The sequence below is a fragment of the Pelophylax lessonae genome (assembly GCF_965119305.1).
Source record: "Pelophylax lessonae genome assembly, chromosome: 2".
Taxonomy (NCBI): Eukaryota; Metazoa; Chordata; class Amphibia; order Anura; family Ranidae; genus Pelophylax; species Pelophylax lessonae.
This window is the reverse complement of record NC_138769.1, coordinates 303,915,207-303,934,211: the sequence shown is the minus strand read 5'-3', so window position 1 is coordinate 303,934,211 and position 19,005 is coordinate 303,915,207. Positions and strand designations below refer to the sequence as shown.

At 41.6% G+C, this 19,005-nt stretch overlaps 1 protein-coding gene across 1 annotated transcript in view; it reads left to right on the top strand.

The window, feature by feature from the left end:
- Nucleotides 1-19,005, top strand: part of ITPR3 (inositol 1,4,5-trisphosphate receptor type 3) — a 544,698-nt gene that overhangs the window by 102,410 nt on the left and 423,283 nt on the right. The window contains exons 10-11 of the mRNA XM_082246986.1: nt 12,325-12,381; nt 13,686-13,828. Of these exons, the coding sequence (XP_082103112.1) occupies nt 12,325-12,381; nt 13,686-13,828 (200 nt within the window). The remainder of the gene's footprint in view (nt 1-12,324; nt 12,382-13,685; nt 13,829-19,005) is intronic.

The following is a 19,005-nucleotide window of genomic DNA, read 5'->3' as shown; positions in this document are numbered from 1 at the left end:
GCTGGGTCTGATGGTCTCCACCTTCGAAGGGGGTTCCATTTGTGCAGTTCCACACCAGACCTTTGCAAAGGGAGATTCTGATCTAATGGAACAAGGATCCGCTGTCGTTGGACAATCTGATCCTGTTGAGTCAGGGTTCGAGGGAGTCTCTCCTCTGGTGGCTCTGCTCCTGGGCCCTATGTCTGGGAAAATCCTTTCTTCCCCTGTATTGGACTGTAATCACCACAGATGCCAGTCTGTCTGGATGGGGAGGTGTCTTGGGAGTGTGTTCGACCCAAGGTGTCTTGACACGGGAGGAGTCCAGGTTGCCGATCAACATCCTGGAGATTCGGGCAATCAGACTTTGTCTGTCTCAATGGATGGATCATCTGCAGAGACGCCCTGCATGGATACAATCGGACAATGCTACGGCTGTGGCATATGTCAATCATCAAGGGGGCACAAAGAGTGCCCTGGCGGCCTGGGAAGTGGCTGGCATCTTGAGGTGAGCAGAACGATATGTTCTGGCCCTTTCTGCTGTGCACATTCCGGGGGAAGAGAATTGGCAATCGGACTATCTCAGTCGGCAGACGTTGGATCCGGGAGAATGGTCTCTTCACCCAGAGGTATTTCATCAACTGTGTCTAAGGTGGGGGACCCCCCATGTGGACCTGCTGGCTTCCCGTCTCAACAGGAAGGTTCAGAGGTTCGGATCAAGGTCTCGAGATCCTCTGGCCGATGCCACAGACGCCCTGGTGGCTCCTTGGGGGTCAGTACCATCTGATTTACGCCTTTCCTCCAATACAACTTCTGTCGAGACTGCTACACAGAATCGAGGTAGAAGGGATTTCAGTCATTCTAGTGGCACCAGACTGGCCTTGCCAGTCTTGGTACGCAGGCCTGGTATGGCTGGTAGCAGACTTCCTCTCTGGGACCAATCTTCCATCCTGCTTTATGGTCACTAGCTTTAACAGCCTGGTTATTGAAAGCCAGGTGCTGAAGGACAGAGGGCTGTTGGAGTCGGTGATTCCTACATTGTTAAAGGCCAGGAAATCTTCCTCTAGGAAGGTGTATCATAGAGTCTGGAAGGCGTATATTACTTGGTGTGCGTCTCGTGTTACGCCTGTTTGAGTTTCTACAACTAGGTGTAGATCAACGTTTGGCTGTGGGCACCATCAAAGATCAGATTTCCTCTTTGGCCATATCTTTCCAAAGGCCGTTGGTGGCAAAATCCTTGGTTCACACTTTTGTACAAGGAGTTCGCCATCTGGCTCCGCCGATGAGATCCCTGATGCCTCCGTGGAACCTCAATTTGGTACTGTCGGTGCTTTGAAAGCCTCCCTTTGAAAATATTTGAGAACTTCCTCTGCTCACTCTGTCGCAGAAGGTGTCCTTCTTAGTCTATTTGAGAACTTCCTCTGCTCACTCTGTCGCAGAAGGTGTCCTTCTTAGTCGCTATTACTTCCGCATGTAGGGTGTCAGAGTTGGCTGCGTTGTCCTGTCGGTCATCTTACCTGGTGACTCATAGGGACAAAGTGGTGTTGCGACCGTTTCAGGTGTTCCTTCCTAAGGTTGTCTCGGGGTTTATTTTGAATGAAGATTGTTTTACCGTCCCTATGTCCTAAGCCGAAACATCCTAAGGAAATTGCCTTACATTCCTTAGATGTGGTAAGGGCGATTCGGGTGTACCTGGCAGTGACTGAACCGATTTGAAAATCTGATTCTTTGTTCTTACGGATGGACCTCGTAAGGGGCAAGCCACATCTGCTGTGACCATTTCCATGTCGATCAGGCAAACGGTGGTGTAGGCCCATTCCATTAAGGGTCAGGTTCTCCCTGTTAAAGCGCATTGTACGAGGGCGCTTAGTGCTTCCTGGGCCTTCCGTCATCAGGTGTCAGTGGTTCAGGTGTGCAAGGCGGTTACGTGGTCATCTGTACACACATTCACAAAGTTTTATAAGGTGAATGTACTGCCATCTTCAGATGCAGCGTTTGGCCGCAAAGTTTTGCAGGCTGCGGTTGCAGAGGCTTTCGCTTCTTGAGGGTGTAATTTTTTCCTGCTGGCTCCAGTTGCTCCTAGTTGAGTTCCTGTTGTTACCTGGTTGGCTGTGTTTAGCCTTGTTGGGTATTCTGCGTTTGCTGTGTTTTTTCCCACCTCTCATATTGATACTGCTTTGGGACATCCTAATTGTAGACCTGAGGCTGTGTCTGTCAGTGAACGAAAGAGAAAACTGGATTTTTGTCTTACCGTAAAAACCTTCTCTGAGGTTCACTGACGCACACAGCACCCTCCCCTCTGTTGGGGTTTCGTTCTTCTGACACTGCTTTTTACTAACTGGAGACCTACAGCAGGAAGTGATGGTATACCCTCTGGGACTGCCCCAGGGGCGTAACCAAAAAGGTTTCCGCCTAGTCCTACTCCTGAAGAGAGACAGCATAAAGCCCAAGGATCTGAAGACTTGAAGCTGTGTCCATCAGTGAACCTCAGAAAAAAGGATTTTACGGAAAGACAAAAATCCAGTTTTTTTACAGTTTTTAACCGGTTGCCGACCGCCGCAAGTACATACTGCGGCGGTCACCCCCGGCCAGGCAAAGTGACGTACCGGTACGTCACTAGCCTGGGAGCCAATAGCGGGCGAGCGCGCGCTGCCGGAGGCGCGCTCCCGCCTCGGCTCGTTTACGGACACCTCCGTGCGTGTGACCGGTGGACCCGATGTCCGGCGGTCACTCGCGATCGTCCGCTGTGAAGGGAGAAAGGCAGGCGGCTAATGTAAACAAAGCCGCCTGTCATTTTTCCCTGTGTAAAAGCACTGATCTAACGGTCCTGCTATGTTACACACACAGCCACATCCCTGCACAGTTAGAAGCACGCCCCTAGGGACACACTTAACCCCTCCCTCTCCAATAAAGTTAACTCCTTCCCTGCCAGTGTCATTTTTACAGTAACAGTGCATATGTATAGCACTGATTACTGTAGTAATGTCACTGGTACCCCCAAAAGTGTAAAAAATGTCAGTCAAGGGTCCGATCTGTCGACCGCAATGTCGCAGTCCCGCAAAAAAAATCGCAGATCGCCGCCATTACTCGTTAAAAAAAAAAAACAACAAAAATGACAAAAATCTTTCCCTTAGTTAGTAAACTCAATAACTTTTGCGCAAACCAATCAAAATACGCTTATTGTGATTTTTTTACCAAACATAGGTAGCAGAAAACAAATTGGCCAAAAATCGAAAAAAATGTTGATTTTTACATTTTTTTGGGGGGGAATTTCATATAAAAAAATGTGAAAAATATTGTTATTTTTGCAAAATTGTCGCTCTTTTTTTGATTATAGTGCATGATCAAAAAAATCGCACAGGTGATCAAATACCACCAAAAGAAAGCTCTATTTGTGGGAAAAAAAGGACGTCAAATTTGTTTAGGTACAGCGTCGCATGACCGCGCAATTGTCCGTTAAAGTCACGCAGTGCCGAATCGCAAAATACCCCCTGGTCAGGAAGGGGTAAAATCTTCCGGGGCTTAAGTGGTTAAAGTAGGCTGTCTACAGAATCACAAGAGGATAGCAACTTTGTTGTAAATAGATTGTGGAGCTTTAGTAAAAAAAAGCAAAATACAAAAAAATAAATCAATTGAGGTATAAACTTCCAAGAAAGAAAATGAAAATGGAAAAACAGTGCCCTTATACTGAAATAGGTTATTTACAATTAGTGTGGTACTTATGAGACTAGGGGAAAGATGTAAATACCAGTTAACTGACATTTTTGACACTTTGGGGGTGGGGACGAGTGACATTAGCACAGTATTCAGTGCAATAAATATGCACTATTACTGTAATAATGACACTGACAGGGAAGGGGTTAACCCAAGGGTGATCACAGGGTTAAGTGTGAGCCTAGGGGAGTGTTTTCTAACTGTATGGGGGAGGGACTTGCATAATGAACAAGGAGACCTATGATCCTAAATAGGAGAATCACAGGCGCTATGTGATCATTTCAGAGAGAACAACAGTCTGCTGTGTTTACAACAGCAGACCGTCGTTCTCTCTCAGCGGGGAGCGATTGTGGGTGCCCGGCGCCCCAGGACCACTCCCACGAACCAACATACCCATACGTTGGTTCGTGCAGCCGAGCCAGCCTGCCTACTGAGGTTATCTGCGGCGGGCGGTTGGCAAGTGGTTAACCACTTGAGCGTCAAGGAGGAATTTACCCCCTTGATGACCTGGCCATATTTTGCTATTCGGCACTGCTACTTTAACTGGCAATTGCGCAGTCATGCAACCCCGTACCCAAACAAAATGTACAGTATATATATATATATATATATATTATTTTTTTTTTTTTTTACACAAATAGATTTTTTTGGTGTTATTCGATCACCACAGTTTTTTTTTTTTTTTTTCTTTTGCAATCTAAACAAAAAAAAGACTGAAAATCTTGAAAAAAGAAACAATATTTCTACTTTCTGCTATAAAACATATCCAATAAAATGAAATAAAAAATATCTAATTTAATGTATGTATGGTCAAAATATATTCTGCTACATGACTTTGGGAAAAAATCCCAATAAGTGTATGTCTACAAATTATGGGATATACAGTATACTCAAACTTTCTAAAATGTTTTTTATACAAATAATGGATGCGATCAGTGACTTATAGTGAAACAATGATTTATGGCCAGGACCTTCTGGCCAGCATGTGCTAGAGGAAATAGCAGCACAGCAAGAGCGGCAGACATGGATAACGTACATGTACATGATCCGGTGCAGAGAGGTTGACTTGCTGCAGTATATATACATGCAGCAGTCAGCAAGTGGTTAGAGTAACAGAAAACTGGAGTTCGGCTTTAAAGGGATCATGTTGGATACATTTTTAGATTGTAAGCTCTAACGAGCAGGGCCCTCTGATTCCTTTTGTTCCAAATTGTATTGTAACTGTAATGTCTGCCTTAATTTTGTTAAGCGCTGCGCAAACTGTTGGCGCTATATAAATCCTGTATAATAATAATAATACATGAACATCTGTGCAATTAGGTTAATCCTGTTATTATTATTATTATTGTTAAGTTATTAAAGTGATTTTCTTCCTGTTCTTGTACATTTCCTTTTAATAGATCAGGCTCATTGAGTCTGTTCATAATAACTGTAATTGCAAATTGGAACCTTGTTTTTCCAGGTAGCAAGATTTTATTGGATCTGGTTATAAGTCTCTTAAGTGTAAAAAGTGTGTTAAAGGTAAAATTTCTTGTTGCTACAGTAACCTAGCCCTTATTTGAAAATTGGTTTGTAAAAAAAAATGACAGGGAAACGCTAATTGGTTGCTGTGGATAATAAAAAGTTACCTTTAGAACACGATTCATCCATCAGGCCCTTTAGCTACACAGAAAGATTCAGTAACTATGGCAGGTAGCAATTTTGGTATTTTCAGTAGTTATATACATCCTCAAGAAGACTTTTACAAAGTCAGCAAAGCTCTGAAAGCAGCAATTTTTAAACCAGTAGTTAATATATCAGAACTGTGAAAAGGCCTTAACTGCTATTGTAATGTTTTATTAATATATTAATATGAAGGTGTTATGTGGCAGGCATTGACAAGCAGCTTACAGTGTCAAAATAATGCATAGTACATAAAAGGTAATTTGGTGTGTACAGTTAGAAACGAGTGGCATAGAGAATCCTGCAAACAGTACATACAATTTACCAGCACCGAGAACGACTGTAAAGAAGTGAAAACATAAAAATATTAGCTGACAAATGTGTGTGGGGATGGGGTGTGCTGGCAGTATTGAGGATTTGGAATTACAGTGTTAGAGAATGTCACATATATACTGATAATATTACTAACTCTGTATATAGAAAAATGAATGGGTAGGGTCTACCTATGATACAATGACACTAGGTATAAATGCATAGGATTTCTAGGTTGGTTTGAAGTTGAGGAATGCGGAGGGGGGTTGGATGCTTTGGGTTACATTCCACTGATAGGATGCGGTTTTAGACCAAAGCGTTGCAAGCGTGACTAATATGTGCTTAAAAAAAAATCAGAGAGTGAAATCTATTGTCTGTAAGAAATTTTTTTTTTTTTTTTGTACATTAGGGTGGAGCAGTGAATGGTTTGCAGCTTAGTCTAATGCTTGTAATTTGATACTGATAATTTATTTCATGGGTTTGTAAACAATAAGCAGTGCAGATACATGCCTATATTTTAACAAGATATTTTGCTGTTGGGCTGGCATTACGTCACTATTTTGTTTAAAGAACAACTATTAATCACTTTAGCGCAGTCAGCTAACTGTTCAGGTTCAAGGACCCAAACCCATCAAGAGTCTTTTTTTTTTTTTTTTTAGTGCTTCACATATATATTGCACATTTACATCTGCCCTCAAGGAGCTTACAATCTAAAATACCTAACTCACATTGATACATACATACACATACTAGGGTCAATTTAGACAGGAGCCAATTAACCTCCCTGGCGGTCTGATTATGTCAGTATTTTTGAATGTCAAAGCGTTACATTGTTTTGCCTGGAAATCTGTTGTTTTATATTGTAGGCCTGTGATTCTTAGGAAAAAAACAGTAAAAGTGAACTTTTTTTAAAAATAAATTATTAATAAATAAATTTAAAAATTATTATTGAAAATAAAAGGAATAAAAGAGTAAAAGTGCAGGGAAAGGAACCTGAAAGACGGATGATGGCATCGGCCCGAGGACATCAGGGGATCGTAGGGACAAGGTAAGTTTAACTACAGGGTAACCCCGAGTGTGGCTCGGGGTTACCACTTTTGGTACTGAAACTTAACCCCGAGCCACACTCGGGATTACCGCCAGGGAGGGTAACCTACGAGCATGTCTTTGGAGTGTGAAAGGAAACCCACACAGGCACAGAGAAGACCATGCAACGATTATTAAAAGTAGTGGAGAGATGTCACCTCACTGGGGAAAATCTTGTGTTCTGTTACCTAATACCTAATACATATGTCTATATCTCATTGTTAAAGCTGAACTCCAGCTTTTGATATACTTTACAGTTAGTTTGGGCCAGCTAGGCCTGAACGAAATATGTTTCTCACTAAAATGTGAGGCCACTGGATGTTTTCCAGGTTGGAGCGTTGACTTCCTGTCTCATATCCAGAACACAGTAGAGTCTATCAGATCTGCGCTCAGCCATTCAAAGAATGCAATGTATTCTAGCAATAAATACAAAGCTTCCTGTAAGTAGCTAAGTCAGAGGTTGTGACATCATCAGCCCGCCTCTCTGACTTTCTACGATACATTGCTTTCTCTGAATAGCTGAACGCTGATCAGATAGACTCTACTTCGTTTTCTGGGTATGAGACTGGAAGTCATGGTTCCAACCCAAAACACAGTGCGGTATGCTATATGTAGCCTCAGCTACATACAGTTTATACTGCTCATCTAGCGGCCTCACATGTTATTGAAGGAAATTGTTTGTTTAGGCCAAGCTGGCTCAAACAAACTATGTAAAATATATTTTAAAAGCTAAAATTCATCTGTAAATAGTTTATTTAGTTAGTAAATCTGATCCCTTGTGTTCCTGGCTGTGTGTACATATGACCCACATGGCTCAAAACCCATGCTGTGTTCTCTTACCTTTTTACCCAGAAGTCGGCCCGGAAGTGACATATAAAAAGCATGTACCAGAGAGATTCTCATAGTGCATTATTTATTGGTAATATGTGAATGCATAAAAATAAAAACCAGTACCATTCAGCACTCCAAAGCCCACAAGTCGGTCCTGGAAGTGATGTCACCAGAAGACTGGAGGTGACAGTTGTTATCCCGCCTCAACACGTTTCACCGCGAAGGTGTCCTCAGGAAGTTTCCTATCTCCATTGTGATGTTACTTCCGGGGCCAACTTCTGGGCTTTGGAGCGCACACCAGTTCTGGAGTGGTGGAGCAGTGATTCTATACAGATTCTGTCTATATTGGTGCCAATATGGGGCACTGTATAATGCAAGTGGTATGGATTTTTTTTGTTTTGCATGCACATATTACCAATAAATACTGCACTAGAATCTCTCTGGTATATTTTATTTATATGTAGAAGAAAATTATATGAGACACCAGTGAATGGCCAAAAGCATTGGGAACCATGCAGACATTGGGCATTGTGACATCCACAACTGAATGAAACAACTTGAAATTACTTTCTTAAGGTAAGGGGGTCACCTCCATGTGGTGAGTGTGTATTCTTCATACATGTGGTGGCACATGTTTGCACTCACTTAAGGAGGAAGAAGGAAGAAGAACCACAAGTGCATGAGTGACCTTTCATGGTGTTGGGTTTACACATACTTTTAACCTAAAGTTATTGTAATCCCTCACCTTGTAAAGCAACCCATTACTTTTAAAATAAAAATGAAACGAAAAACATTTGTGCATAGATATTAAAATAAAAAAATTCTAAACAATATTTTCCCCCTTTTTTTACTAGTGATCACATTCCCTCTGTTTTCAGCTGCACAAGAGCCGGGGGAGGAGAAACAGCAGCTCACTGAGCTTCCCAGTGAATGGCTGTGCAGGGCGGGGGTGTCAGGACAAGTCTGATCATTGGAGGAGAGCACACTGAGTTCCCAGCACGGCTAGAGAACTGACCACGCTGTGTTCTCCTGTTTAGTGTAGTCCGTTTTTAATAGGAAAGCAGAGAGACTGACACAAGCACCAGGGATTTCACACAAAGGAAGCAATACAAAGAAAGCAGGATACTTTCTCAAACAAGTACATGGTACAGCAGGCAAATATCAGAAATATGAAATGTTGGGTTTACATACTTTAGAACTTAATGTTTGAGAACTGTTATTGCATTTTGGATATATCTGTGTTAAGCGCCTAGTTTTATTATTATTCTTGATTATATCTGAAATTTATTAACACAGACATTTACAATTATAGATAGGTAGCTGTGCTGTGATTAGTAGTTTACTGGGATTGTTGCCACATCATTGTAATATAAAAAGCTAATGGTAGAGTTGCATAAACAATGTTATTTTAACTTGCTTTAATTTAAAGTATTAGACGTGGTAACAGATATATCCTTTTCAAATAGAAATATAGGCAAACATTGTACCTATTACCGACGAGAGCACATTTAGATTTTTTCCGATAAATAGTTGTAGGTTAAATATAGTAGTGTCAAAATACTGAAAAAAAAAATGCTGAAAAAGTGTAAAACTTTTTTCATAGCTGATCTGGCAGTAAGTAGCACTACTGAATAAAAGAAAGGCACATTAGGGATGTACACTTCACTTTCAGACGTTTCCTACGGCTTTGTAAAATAATGTGTTAGCATCCTCATTTTCTTCTCTGGCACAACCTGCTGGTCTCTTTTTTCCACTTCTTTTTTTTTGTTAAACTCCCATTGTCATAATGAATCAATAGCTACTTACAGTTTCTGTGTGTAGCGTGCCTCATTTTTAGTAAGAACCTCTAAATGTGTTTTTGTCAGCATGTGATTTATGACTTGTAGCTGTTTTGTAGTTTTATCATTGTGCTGTTATTGGTATAATTCTGTTTATAGAATATCTGCTTTAGTTTATGTTGCCCAAATTGGTTGACATGGAATTACTTCAAGGCTTTGTAGCTTCCACTAAAAAACCCAGGGGCTGACTGAATATTGGTAAAGCAAGATTTTTTTTTCAACTTAATATAAACGCACTCACACCAAATGTAGTGGGACTGTGTTGAGTGGCTATTACAGCATAACAAACCAAAATGCCTTGTCTCTTATCTGCCTGGTTCACACCACTGCATTGTGGTGGGGTGCAGCTACACGCAGAATTTTTATATCCAGCGCAGAGCAGTGTAAGGTAATCCTCTGCCTAGCACTTCAACTTAATGAAATGTCTCTGTGACATTTCAGTAAATTTTATTTTTAAAAAGGTGAACAGTATGATGCGCTAAGATCGCTGCATTAGCACTGTGCTGATTTTGCCAGACCGTACAACACTGCGTTGTAACATACCATTAGGGCCCATACCCACCTAATTCACACCTGCACAATAAACTGCAGCAGTTTACTATTTGCCATCTGTCCATTCCAGCTGCAGTGAGCCGGTGGTAGGGAGCGATTCAGCACATCACATAGCTCAATCTTTTTTTTGAACACTCACTTTTATTTGAAGTGTACAAAAGTGACACTTCATTTATCTGTGTGTTTGCTAGTAGTTACAGGCATTTTACAGTGCAGAAAAACACTAGTTACCGCACTAGTGTGAATTGACCCTTCCCCCTTAAAGTGAACCTGCACTTTGCCCATGCTAGGCAAAGCAACAGTTTCACTTTAAGTATATGCTTTGTGGAGGCTGGCATTAAAGTGATACTAAAGTCTATTTTTTTTTTTTGTAAAAAATAACAAACATGTCATACTTACCTGCTCTGTGTAGTGATTTTGGGCAGATCAACTCTGATCCTTCTCTTCTTGGGTACCTATTTGGTGCTCCTGGCCCCTCCCTCCAGTTGTGTCCCCCCACAGCAGGCAGCTTGCTATGAGGGTACCCAAGCTAAGCCACAACTCCCTGTGTCCATTCAGACACAGGGCTCCAACCCAGCCCCACCCCGCTTTCTCTCCTCATTGGCTGACTGACTTTGATTGAGAGCACCTGGATCCAGAGGCACTGCGTTGCTGTCTCATCCAATAAAGAGGGGAGTCCTGGGCAGCCAAGACACTCCTGCAACATCACTGGCTCTAGATGGACCTCGGGAAAGTATTAGGAGGGCTGATGCACACAGAAGGCTTTTTATCTTAATGCATAGAATACATTAAGATAGAAGAAAAACCTTCTGCCCTTACAAACACTTTAAAGCAGAACTTTAGTCAGACAATTAAGTCTTGCTAGATCACTTCAGGCTGGCCGCTTTTGCAAGTATACTGTAGGTATGTAAAACATTAGAAATAAGTGCATGTACTTTTTAAACCCCAGTAATACATTGCTTCACCCTGCTCTGCGCATGCTCAGTTGCTCTCCATTTTAAAGCATTTTTTAGGCACTACCTAGTTTCTATATACTGATCTGCTGACATCCTTAAAGCGGAATTAAACCCTCCTATCCTTTACAGCCAGGGAAGCTGCATCTGTTTGATTTACAACTAGCATTGTGCTGAGCATGTGATCAGTTATGACACCAGCCATTTGCTGGCTTGACAGTTAGGTTGAGGAAACAAGCAAATGTGATCCCCACATTCCAGTAATGTAACAATTTTTTGAAACCTCAATCAGCAGATCACAGGTGCAATCTCAGGCTCCTGCAACCTGTCAATGTAGCTGTCTGCCTATACCTCGTACAGGCAGTTACTGAATGACAGGAACAATCAACGAGCTGCCTAGAGCACTCATCAGCACCTTGGTAGGTAATTAAGAACTACAAGCTGTCAGTCGCAATGACTGTAATTCTGCTATTCACAGAATTCTGTGACAGAAGACACGGGCAGGTGGGCAGAGCCCCGCACGTCCATGTTTTTTTGTATTGGTGGTGGTTCTACAAAGTATTGACTCGGGGAGGGGGGGGGGGGGGCTGATTACACATGCAGGCCAAACCTTTCAGATATTTATTTGTAAAACGTTTTAAAAACCATTTTGCTTCTAATTCACAATTATGTGCCTCTTTGTGTTGGCCTAACACATGAAATCCCAATAAAATACATTTACATTATTGGTTGTAACATGGCAAAATGTGGACAATTTCAAGGAGTATGAATGCCTTTTCAATGCCCTGTATGTAATTTTATTTTCTAAACAAAAGTGGAGTTGTTCTTTAAGAGTAAAAATGAATGTAAAGTTTTACATCTATAGACACGCAGCAATATAGTGACTAGAGGAGAAAATGGAAGTGACTAGTATATGCGTAGTACTGAGCTTATTTTATAGTCATTGTATTGAGCCTACTTGAGGTTTAGTTATTTAAAACCATATTGGCTTCTGACGTCAGTCATATGATGTAGTAAAGGAAGATAGGCTTAAAAATAATAAGAAGAAAGTAAATACAGTTTATAGACATATTGGCAAAAAATCATTCTGAAACTGCCATAGCATTTAGCAGCCTACAAATCTTTTTTATGAAAAATACATTCTGAAATGGTAATTTAAAGGTAAAGGTCATAGATCCCTTTATTCCCTTTGTTTATAATTAATTATTGAAACAAAAGTATGCTTGTTTATGGGGCACAGTATATGCCTGTGTGCATAATTTAAAAAACAAAAAAGTGCAGGTATATGACGTCTGTTTAGAACTGAGCTTTGTACAGCTTGAGTGCCCTGGATATATATATATTCATTTATTCCTTTGTTTTATTGTTGGGTGTTTTATTTTGTGCTTTGAATATTGCAGGAAAATCCAACTTACAAAGGAGATGCCCCAGAGTCTAAATCAGGAGCATCCTACGCAGTAAGTTTATGTAAATGTATGTTTATTAAATATGTGCTAAGAGGTTGAATGTACATGTCATGGTAAATTCACAATTTTTTGTTTAAGGGCAAAGAGTAGTGGTCAAAACACAGTAACCAACAATCACAAATGGTTTGAACTAATGAAAGGTGAAATCTGATTGGCTGATTTGGATGACAGCCCTTTGCACATTATCAATGTTCTTTGCACTGCATTACACATGCCAGAGTGTGACAGAACCTGCCTTGAGCGCTCAAACAACCAAAATATGTTAAAGCATGCTTATGAATCTGTATGACATGCAGAATAAAATAGCATGGAGATTAACTTTATGTAAAAAGAACTGGGACAATGTATAGAGAATTGAAATAGTCACTTGTTAGATTGGCCTAATAGCCTCAAATGAACAAAGCCTACAGTTCTAAAATTACAAATCTAGCTCAGCTCCCAGATGATGGTTAATTAAATTTCTCTAGTTCATACCCAATGCTTCTGTCTATTTGCTTAGTGCTAATTTTACCACAGTGCACACTCTCAAATTGTGCCTGCTTTGTAAAACAAATGGGATTGCAAAATCGCTGTGTGCCTGGAGAACTGGTGCGTTCAGTAAATTGCCCTCTGTTCCTCTCAGATTTGTTTTTTTGTTCTTTCTGCTCTAGGTTGTGATTTCTATTTTCTTAACTGTGACATTGTTTAGTATTTAGTATCCATATTTGTATTGTCTCTGCTGTGCTTTTTTGCTCTTTCATTTGTCTTTTTACTTCTCCCTGTCCAAGAACGCTTCCCACACTTCTCTCTGTATCTCTGTATCCTTTTAATATTCAGACAGTATAGTTCATTTATGATAACTGTCTATATCAGCCATAAAGGGTCCCTGTTTAACCTTTTCTACTGAAGGGTAGAGCATGAAAGCTTATGGGTCTGTACACATGAGAACTGGTGTTCATCCAGGATCGATATAAGACTGGCTGTTGAAATGACTCTGGCATCAACATGACATTTATTTTAACACAGTAAGAACCCAGGCTTTTGCTGAGTATGTGCCAATGACCCATTCAGTGAAAACTGTTCTTTTGCAGCCAGTAGTGTAGGAACACATGGCTCACAGTTTCCTGATATGGCACTCATGTACAAAAGCTCAAAAAAGATTTGTTATAAACAACAGCCCTGTTAATGAACTAGCCCCAGTGTCCTTCTACTATCACCATACGTTTCTCACATTTCTTCTTCTCTTCTTGTTTCTGCCTTCCTTTCTTAATTTTCAGCCTCTCCCACCTCTTCATTGACCACCGATCTTCTCTCAGGTAGCAAACACACGTCCCAACCGTAGAAACGCAGGGGAGAAGATCAAGTATCGCCTTGTAGCTGTACCACATGGAAATGACATTGCATCTCTTTTTGAACTGGATCCTACCACTCTGCAGAAGACAGATTCATTTGTTCCCAGGTACGAAGATCATAAATAAACAGCAGAAAAAATACTTTATATGTGAGATATGCAGTGTGAAACATCTCACAGTGCTTTCAACTGACCCATAAATCATTTTTTAGCAATATTTTATATTTTAAATTACTGCAGAATTCTATATATTAAAATCATACAGTACAGGGCACAGGTTGGGTATTTATAGACTGTATTATAGTCTGCTACCTTCAGGTGATTCGACACTGGCAAAGCTTGTTACCCTGTTGGCATACACCTATAATCCTACCTGACTCCATGACACCTCATTTTTTGCTGGTGTCCTGTAGGTCAGCAGTCCCCAACGGGTTGGGTTTATCCACAGGTGATTTGTCAGGGCAATGGCTGGTGTTACCATTCAACCATGGCCTTGTGATGATTAAAGTGCTGCCAGGATGATTAAAGTGCATTATTTATTTTATCACATTGTAATATCAAATTAAATAGTTCAACTAATCATAAGGCAGAACCAGTGGGAGTCCTGAGTGTGTCATTTGCCACCGTCACCTGCTGCCCAATTCAGCTTGTCACTTAACACCATCGCCTGCCACCAGATGCAGCGTGTCAATTCCCACCATCGCCCGCCACCAGATGCAGCTTGTCATTTACCACCGTCGTCTGCCACCAGATGCAGCATGTCAATTGCCACCATTGCCCGCCACCAGATGCAGCTTGTCACTTGCCACTGTCGCCTGCCACCAGATGCAGCTTGTCACTTGCCACTGTTGCCTACCATCAGATGTAGCGTGTCACTTGCCACCGTTTCCTGCCACCAGATGCAGCATGTCACTTGCCACCAGATGCAGTGTGTCACTTGTTACCATCACCACTCGTCACTATCCTGCCATTAGATGCAGCTTCCCACTGTAACCTGCTAGCACAAACACCAGATGCAGCTTGTCACTTTAAGGCCAATTTGTAAAGGTTTTCTTCAGCTACAGGGCCCAGGATCCATTCCAAGGGTCCCAGACCCTGAAGACCCCTCTGGGGTTATGCCCATCATGACATGCAAAGCTTGGACACACACGAGGACCAGCGACTTGGAAGGGTAAAACAGGTTTGTCCTGTTATCGGAACACTGCTGTCGTTTTATAGCAAGCATGAGACCTTATATCCCCACTACTTTCAGTACACTTATTAGTGTCTCCTGAATAGTATTAATTTTTTTGTTAAAACTATGAGGAAATTATGAATTGTGTTCACCACCATTTAGAGCTTAGACTCAGGTGGATTACTAAATATTAACACACCACAGGTCACACTTGTACCTGCCCAGAGCCCTTCTAAGGTACTCAGGCACTTCCTCCTGTCTATTTGCTGCAAGGAATTCTCTACAGGACGGTTGACACCTGGGTTGCAGTGTATACTTCTCTGGACATGCTAACCCTATTTCTACACCCTACTCTGTAAGTACCCCACAAGTGAATACCCTCATGGATAGCAAAGGTGGAAACCAGGTGCAAGGGAGCCATGGAAAACACACAGGCAAATATTCATTCTGCTGATGAGCTGTAAAGCACTCAGATGGCTCAGTGATGTTGCTCCACTTTCATTGGATCAGGACCCCTTTTTAAAACTGTTTGGCATGCAACAATCGGCCTATCTGTCCAAGATGGATTTTTCTTTAACTATGTTCCTAGAACAACTAACATTCCTAATTCAGACATCATTTTCCAGAGCTCAAAAGCTCTTCTTCATCATCCACACCTTCTCTATCTGAATTGGAAGTGGAACTACCTTTCATTAGGACATAATGCTTGAGGTGATTGTAGCCGTATTAGTGCACTTGTGACAGAGACAATTGAGTACTGTCCATGATACTTTTTTTATTTGCACTAACATACAATTTTTCAGGACAAGCTTTCGGGGTATGTCCCCTTCATCAAGATCCAAGCAGTACTGATTTACAAAATGTTTAGCAGAATGGTTAAAAAAAACACAATCTCTAAGAGCCGGTTCACACTACCACGACTCAAAGTCGCCCCGACTTTGGGCGACTTTGAAGTCGCCCATGCAGCACGACTTCATCGCGGCTTGCAAACGACCTCTCATAATATAAGTCAATGCAAGTCGCCCCGACTTTGCTCAAAAGTAGTGCAGGAACCTTTTTCTAAGTCGGAGCGACTTGAGTCGCTCTGATTAGAATGGTTCCATTGCACAGCATGGAGCGCTACTTGTCAGGCGACCAAGTCGTCTGACAAGTCGGAGTAGTGTGAACCGGCTCTAAGCCAAAGAAAAAAGAGAAAACCAAACAAACTTAAACAAATGTAACTGGCAATGGTAATAAAACTAGCATAGTTAGTGAGATAAGAAAGAGGGAGAGCTATAGACTGGGGGGGAAGGTGGGGGGATAGTCAGATAGGGGGTCGTAAAACTGTAGAATAATGAGTAAGGAAACCCATATCCAAATTTAGGCTGTTATTTTTTGTGTCAAAAATAAGTATCCTTCCTATTTGGAAAGTTTTCCTTTCCTGGATAGTTCTGAAATTCCCTTTAAGAACTAAAACATTGAGGTCTTCTATAGTGTGGTCCGGTTGTGAAAAATGATGTCCCACAGGTGTGCAGAAACTTCCTTATGTTCCATGATGGTATGTCTGTGCAAATTCATCCTTGCTTGCAACTTTTGTCCTGTTTCGCCTCCATAGGGATCCTAAACTGTCAGATTTAAACTGCTCTGGACCATCTCATGTACCAGGGAGTGGTTGTTCCTATTCTTCTGAAATACATGTTCAAATAATCCTTTTTAAATATGTCCCAGTACCCAAACCCTACGGGCATGTTCATCCTAGACCAAAGTACCTTTGCGTTCACAAAGTTTGCATGGAATCCACAAGGTCAGTTATTGCCTTCCTGAGACAAGGGGAATACCTGGCATCAGTAGACATTCAGGATGCCTACCTCCATATTCCTATCTACCCACTTTAGCACTTTCAGCGCTTACCATTAGTCTCAGTGCCATTGTTGGCCTATCCTCAGCACCCAGATTATTCACAAAAATGCTTGCATACCTACTTGTCCTCTTAAGAACTCAAGGCATCCAGGTTACATTTTATCTGGACCAGCCTTTTTCAACCAGAATGCCTTCTGGATTCTTCTGGATTGCCTTGACAAAATGCCTAAAAATTACCCCAAACTATTTTACAAGCTGGTGGGTGAATCAAGCCTTCTTTTTTGTTACACAAAGCCACAGGGTTTCATTGTGCAACACTACAACCTTGAGTACTGTGCAGGCCAGCCGTCAGTGTCCTAACAACCACTGATGTCATTAGTTGATAAGGACACTGGGCACTTACATAGCATCCTTGTTTGACTCCCCAACCCCTCTCTGTCAGCACTGGGGTGACATTAGCTGAGTGGGGGGGGGAAGAAAATGAGGAACAGTGTATTACTAATCAGTACCAGTATGTAAAAGTGTATTTGCTAAATAAATCCGCTCTAATGCTGGGTGGCTCACGTGGGGATGGTGCTGCAATATGTAAAAACTATTAGCTTAGTTTTTTGACATTTTACAATGGGGTGCCTCGAGATGCAAAGTTTTAAAGGGTGCCTTGACTTACATAAAGATTGAGAAACACTAATCTAGATGACCTTTCTCTAAACGACTCATCTCCCTCAGAACTGTCTGCAAATGTCCAAAGGACTATTCCAATTCCTCAAGCTTTTGGTTGGATAATCAACTTGCAAAAGCCTGCCCTTCACCCTCTCCTTCATCTGGAATACTTAGACCTTACCCTAAATATGGCCCTGGCAAAAGTTTTCCTTCCTGAAAACATACTTCTCTCTCTAGGGTCTCATGCTAAGAATTTAAGATACAAAGACATCCCTTAGTGAGACTCTGTGAGGGTCCTAGGCTTCTTTTGAGGTTGTTCCCTTAACTCAGTTCCACTCAGAACAACATTCCATTGGCCTGGAACAAACACCTCTTGATTTCCTTATAGTCCTTTCTAGTCAAGCAAGCAACTCCCTAGCTGGGTGAATTGCAAGTCCATCATTGGAAATGGGAAAGCCCTTTCTTTGACTCTAACAAAAGATGCCAGGTTCTGTACCACTGTACCCCCCTTTTTCAGGGACACCCAATCAGTGTGCAGTCGGACAGCGCCACAGTAGTGCAGTAGTGGTCTAAATTAGAGGTGAACCAAGAGTCAGGCAGCCTTAAAGATAGCAAGTCTGATCATCATGTCCTTGCCGGAAAAGCTTTGCCCAGCAATCTTTTTTTTAACACAAAAAGGTGCTTTATTGAAGTAATTAAAATACAACAAAGAAAAATTTCAACATACATTCGTGAACATATATATCGCAATACAGGGTTATATAAGTAATTCCGGGGAGATATGAAAGAATAAAATACAGAGGTATAGCATACACAATAGCCCTGTATCCCCTGAACCCAATAAAGGCAAAAATTTCAAACCTATCTTCAAAAAAAAAAAAAAATAGTAAATTATTACATCCGTAGCAGAAGAAAGAGATAGACCAGGATGCAATAGAAGTTATTGGGCATCGCAGATAGAAGACGTTGAATTATGGTTTTAGCTTCATCTCCCTGGCGAGGGTAAGGTAAGGTTTCGCCAGGTTGGTGAAGTGTAGGTGAAGAAGAAGAAACAAGAGAGAAAGACAGATAGACAGACATGAGAAGGGAGGGGCAGGGGAAGAGGGGGGGGGGGGAAGAAAGGGGGATGGCGTATGGCCTACAGAATGGGGGGATATAGATCAATAGGCACACCGAGTGCGCCTAGAGAACTCAGGTGCAATGGTCGAGTGGTCATCATCCAGTAAGCATCAGAGGGGAAGAGTTTCTTAATGCAATTACTTTATAAGGGGAATTTCAGTGCATGGTATTCCTGTGAAACAGTGAATAATTTCCAGTTAGCCCACAGCTTGTGAAATGGGTCATTTCTTTCGTATTTCATAGCTACTGTCCTTAAAAATATGGAACGCTTCACGAATTTGCGTGTCATCCTTGCGCAGGGGCCATGCTAATCTTCTCTGTATCGTTCCAATTTTAGTATATGTCCTGCCGAAGCGAGGACTGCCCAGCAATCTTTGCTGTTTACAGCTGGACATTTGTAAAGCAGATTTCCTCAGTCTTTGCCACCTGAACCAAGGCAAATGGTCCATTCATCTCAACGTCATCATTCTCCAATGTCAGAAATGGGGGACTT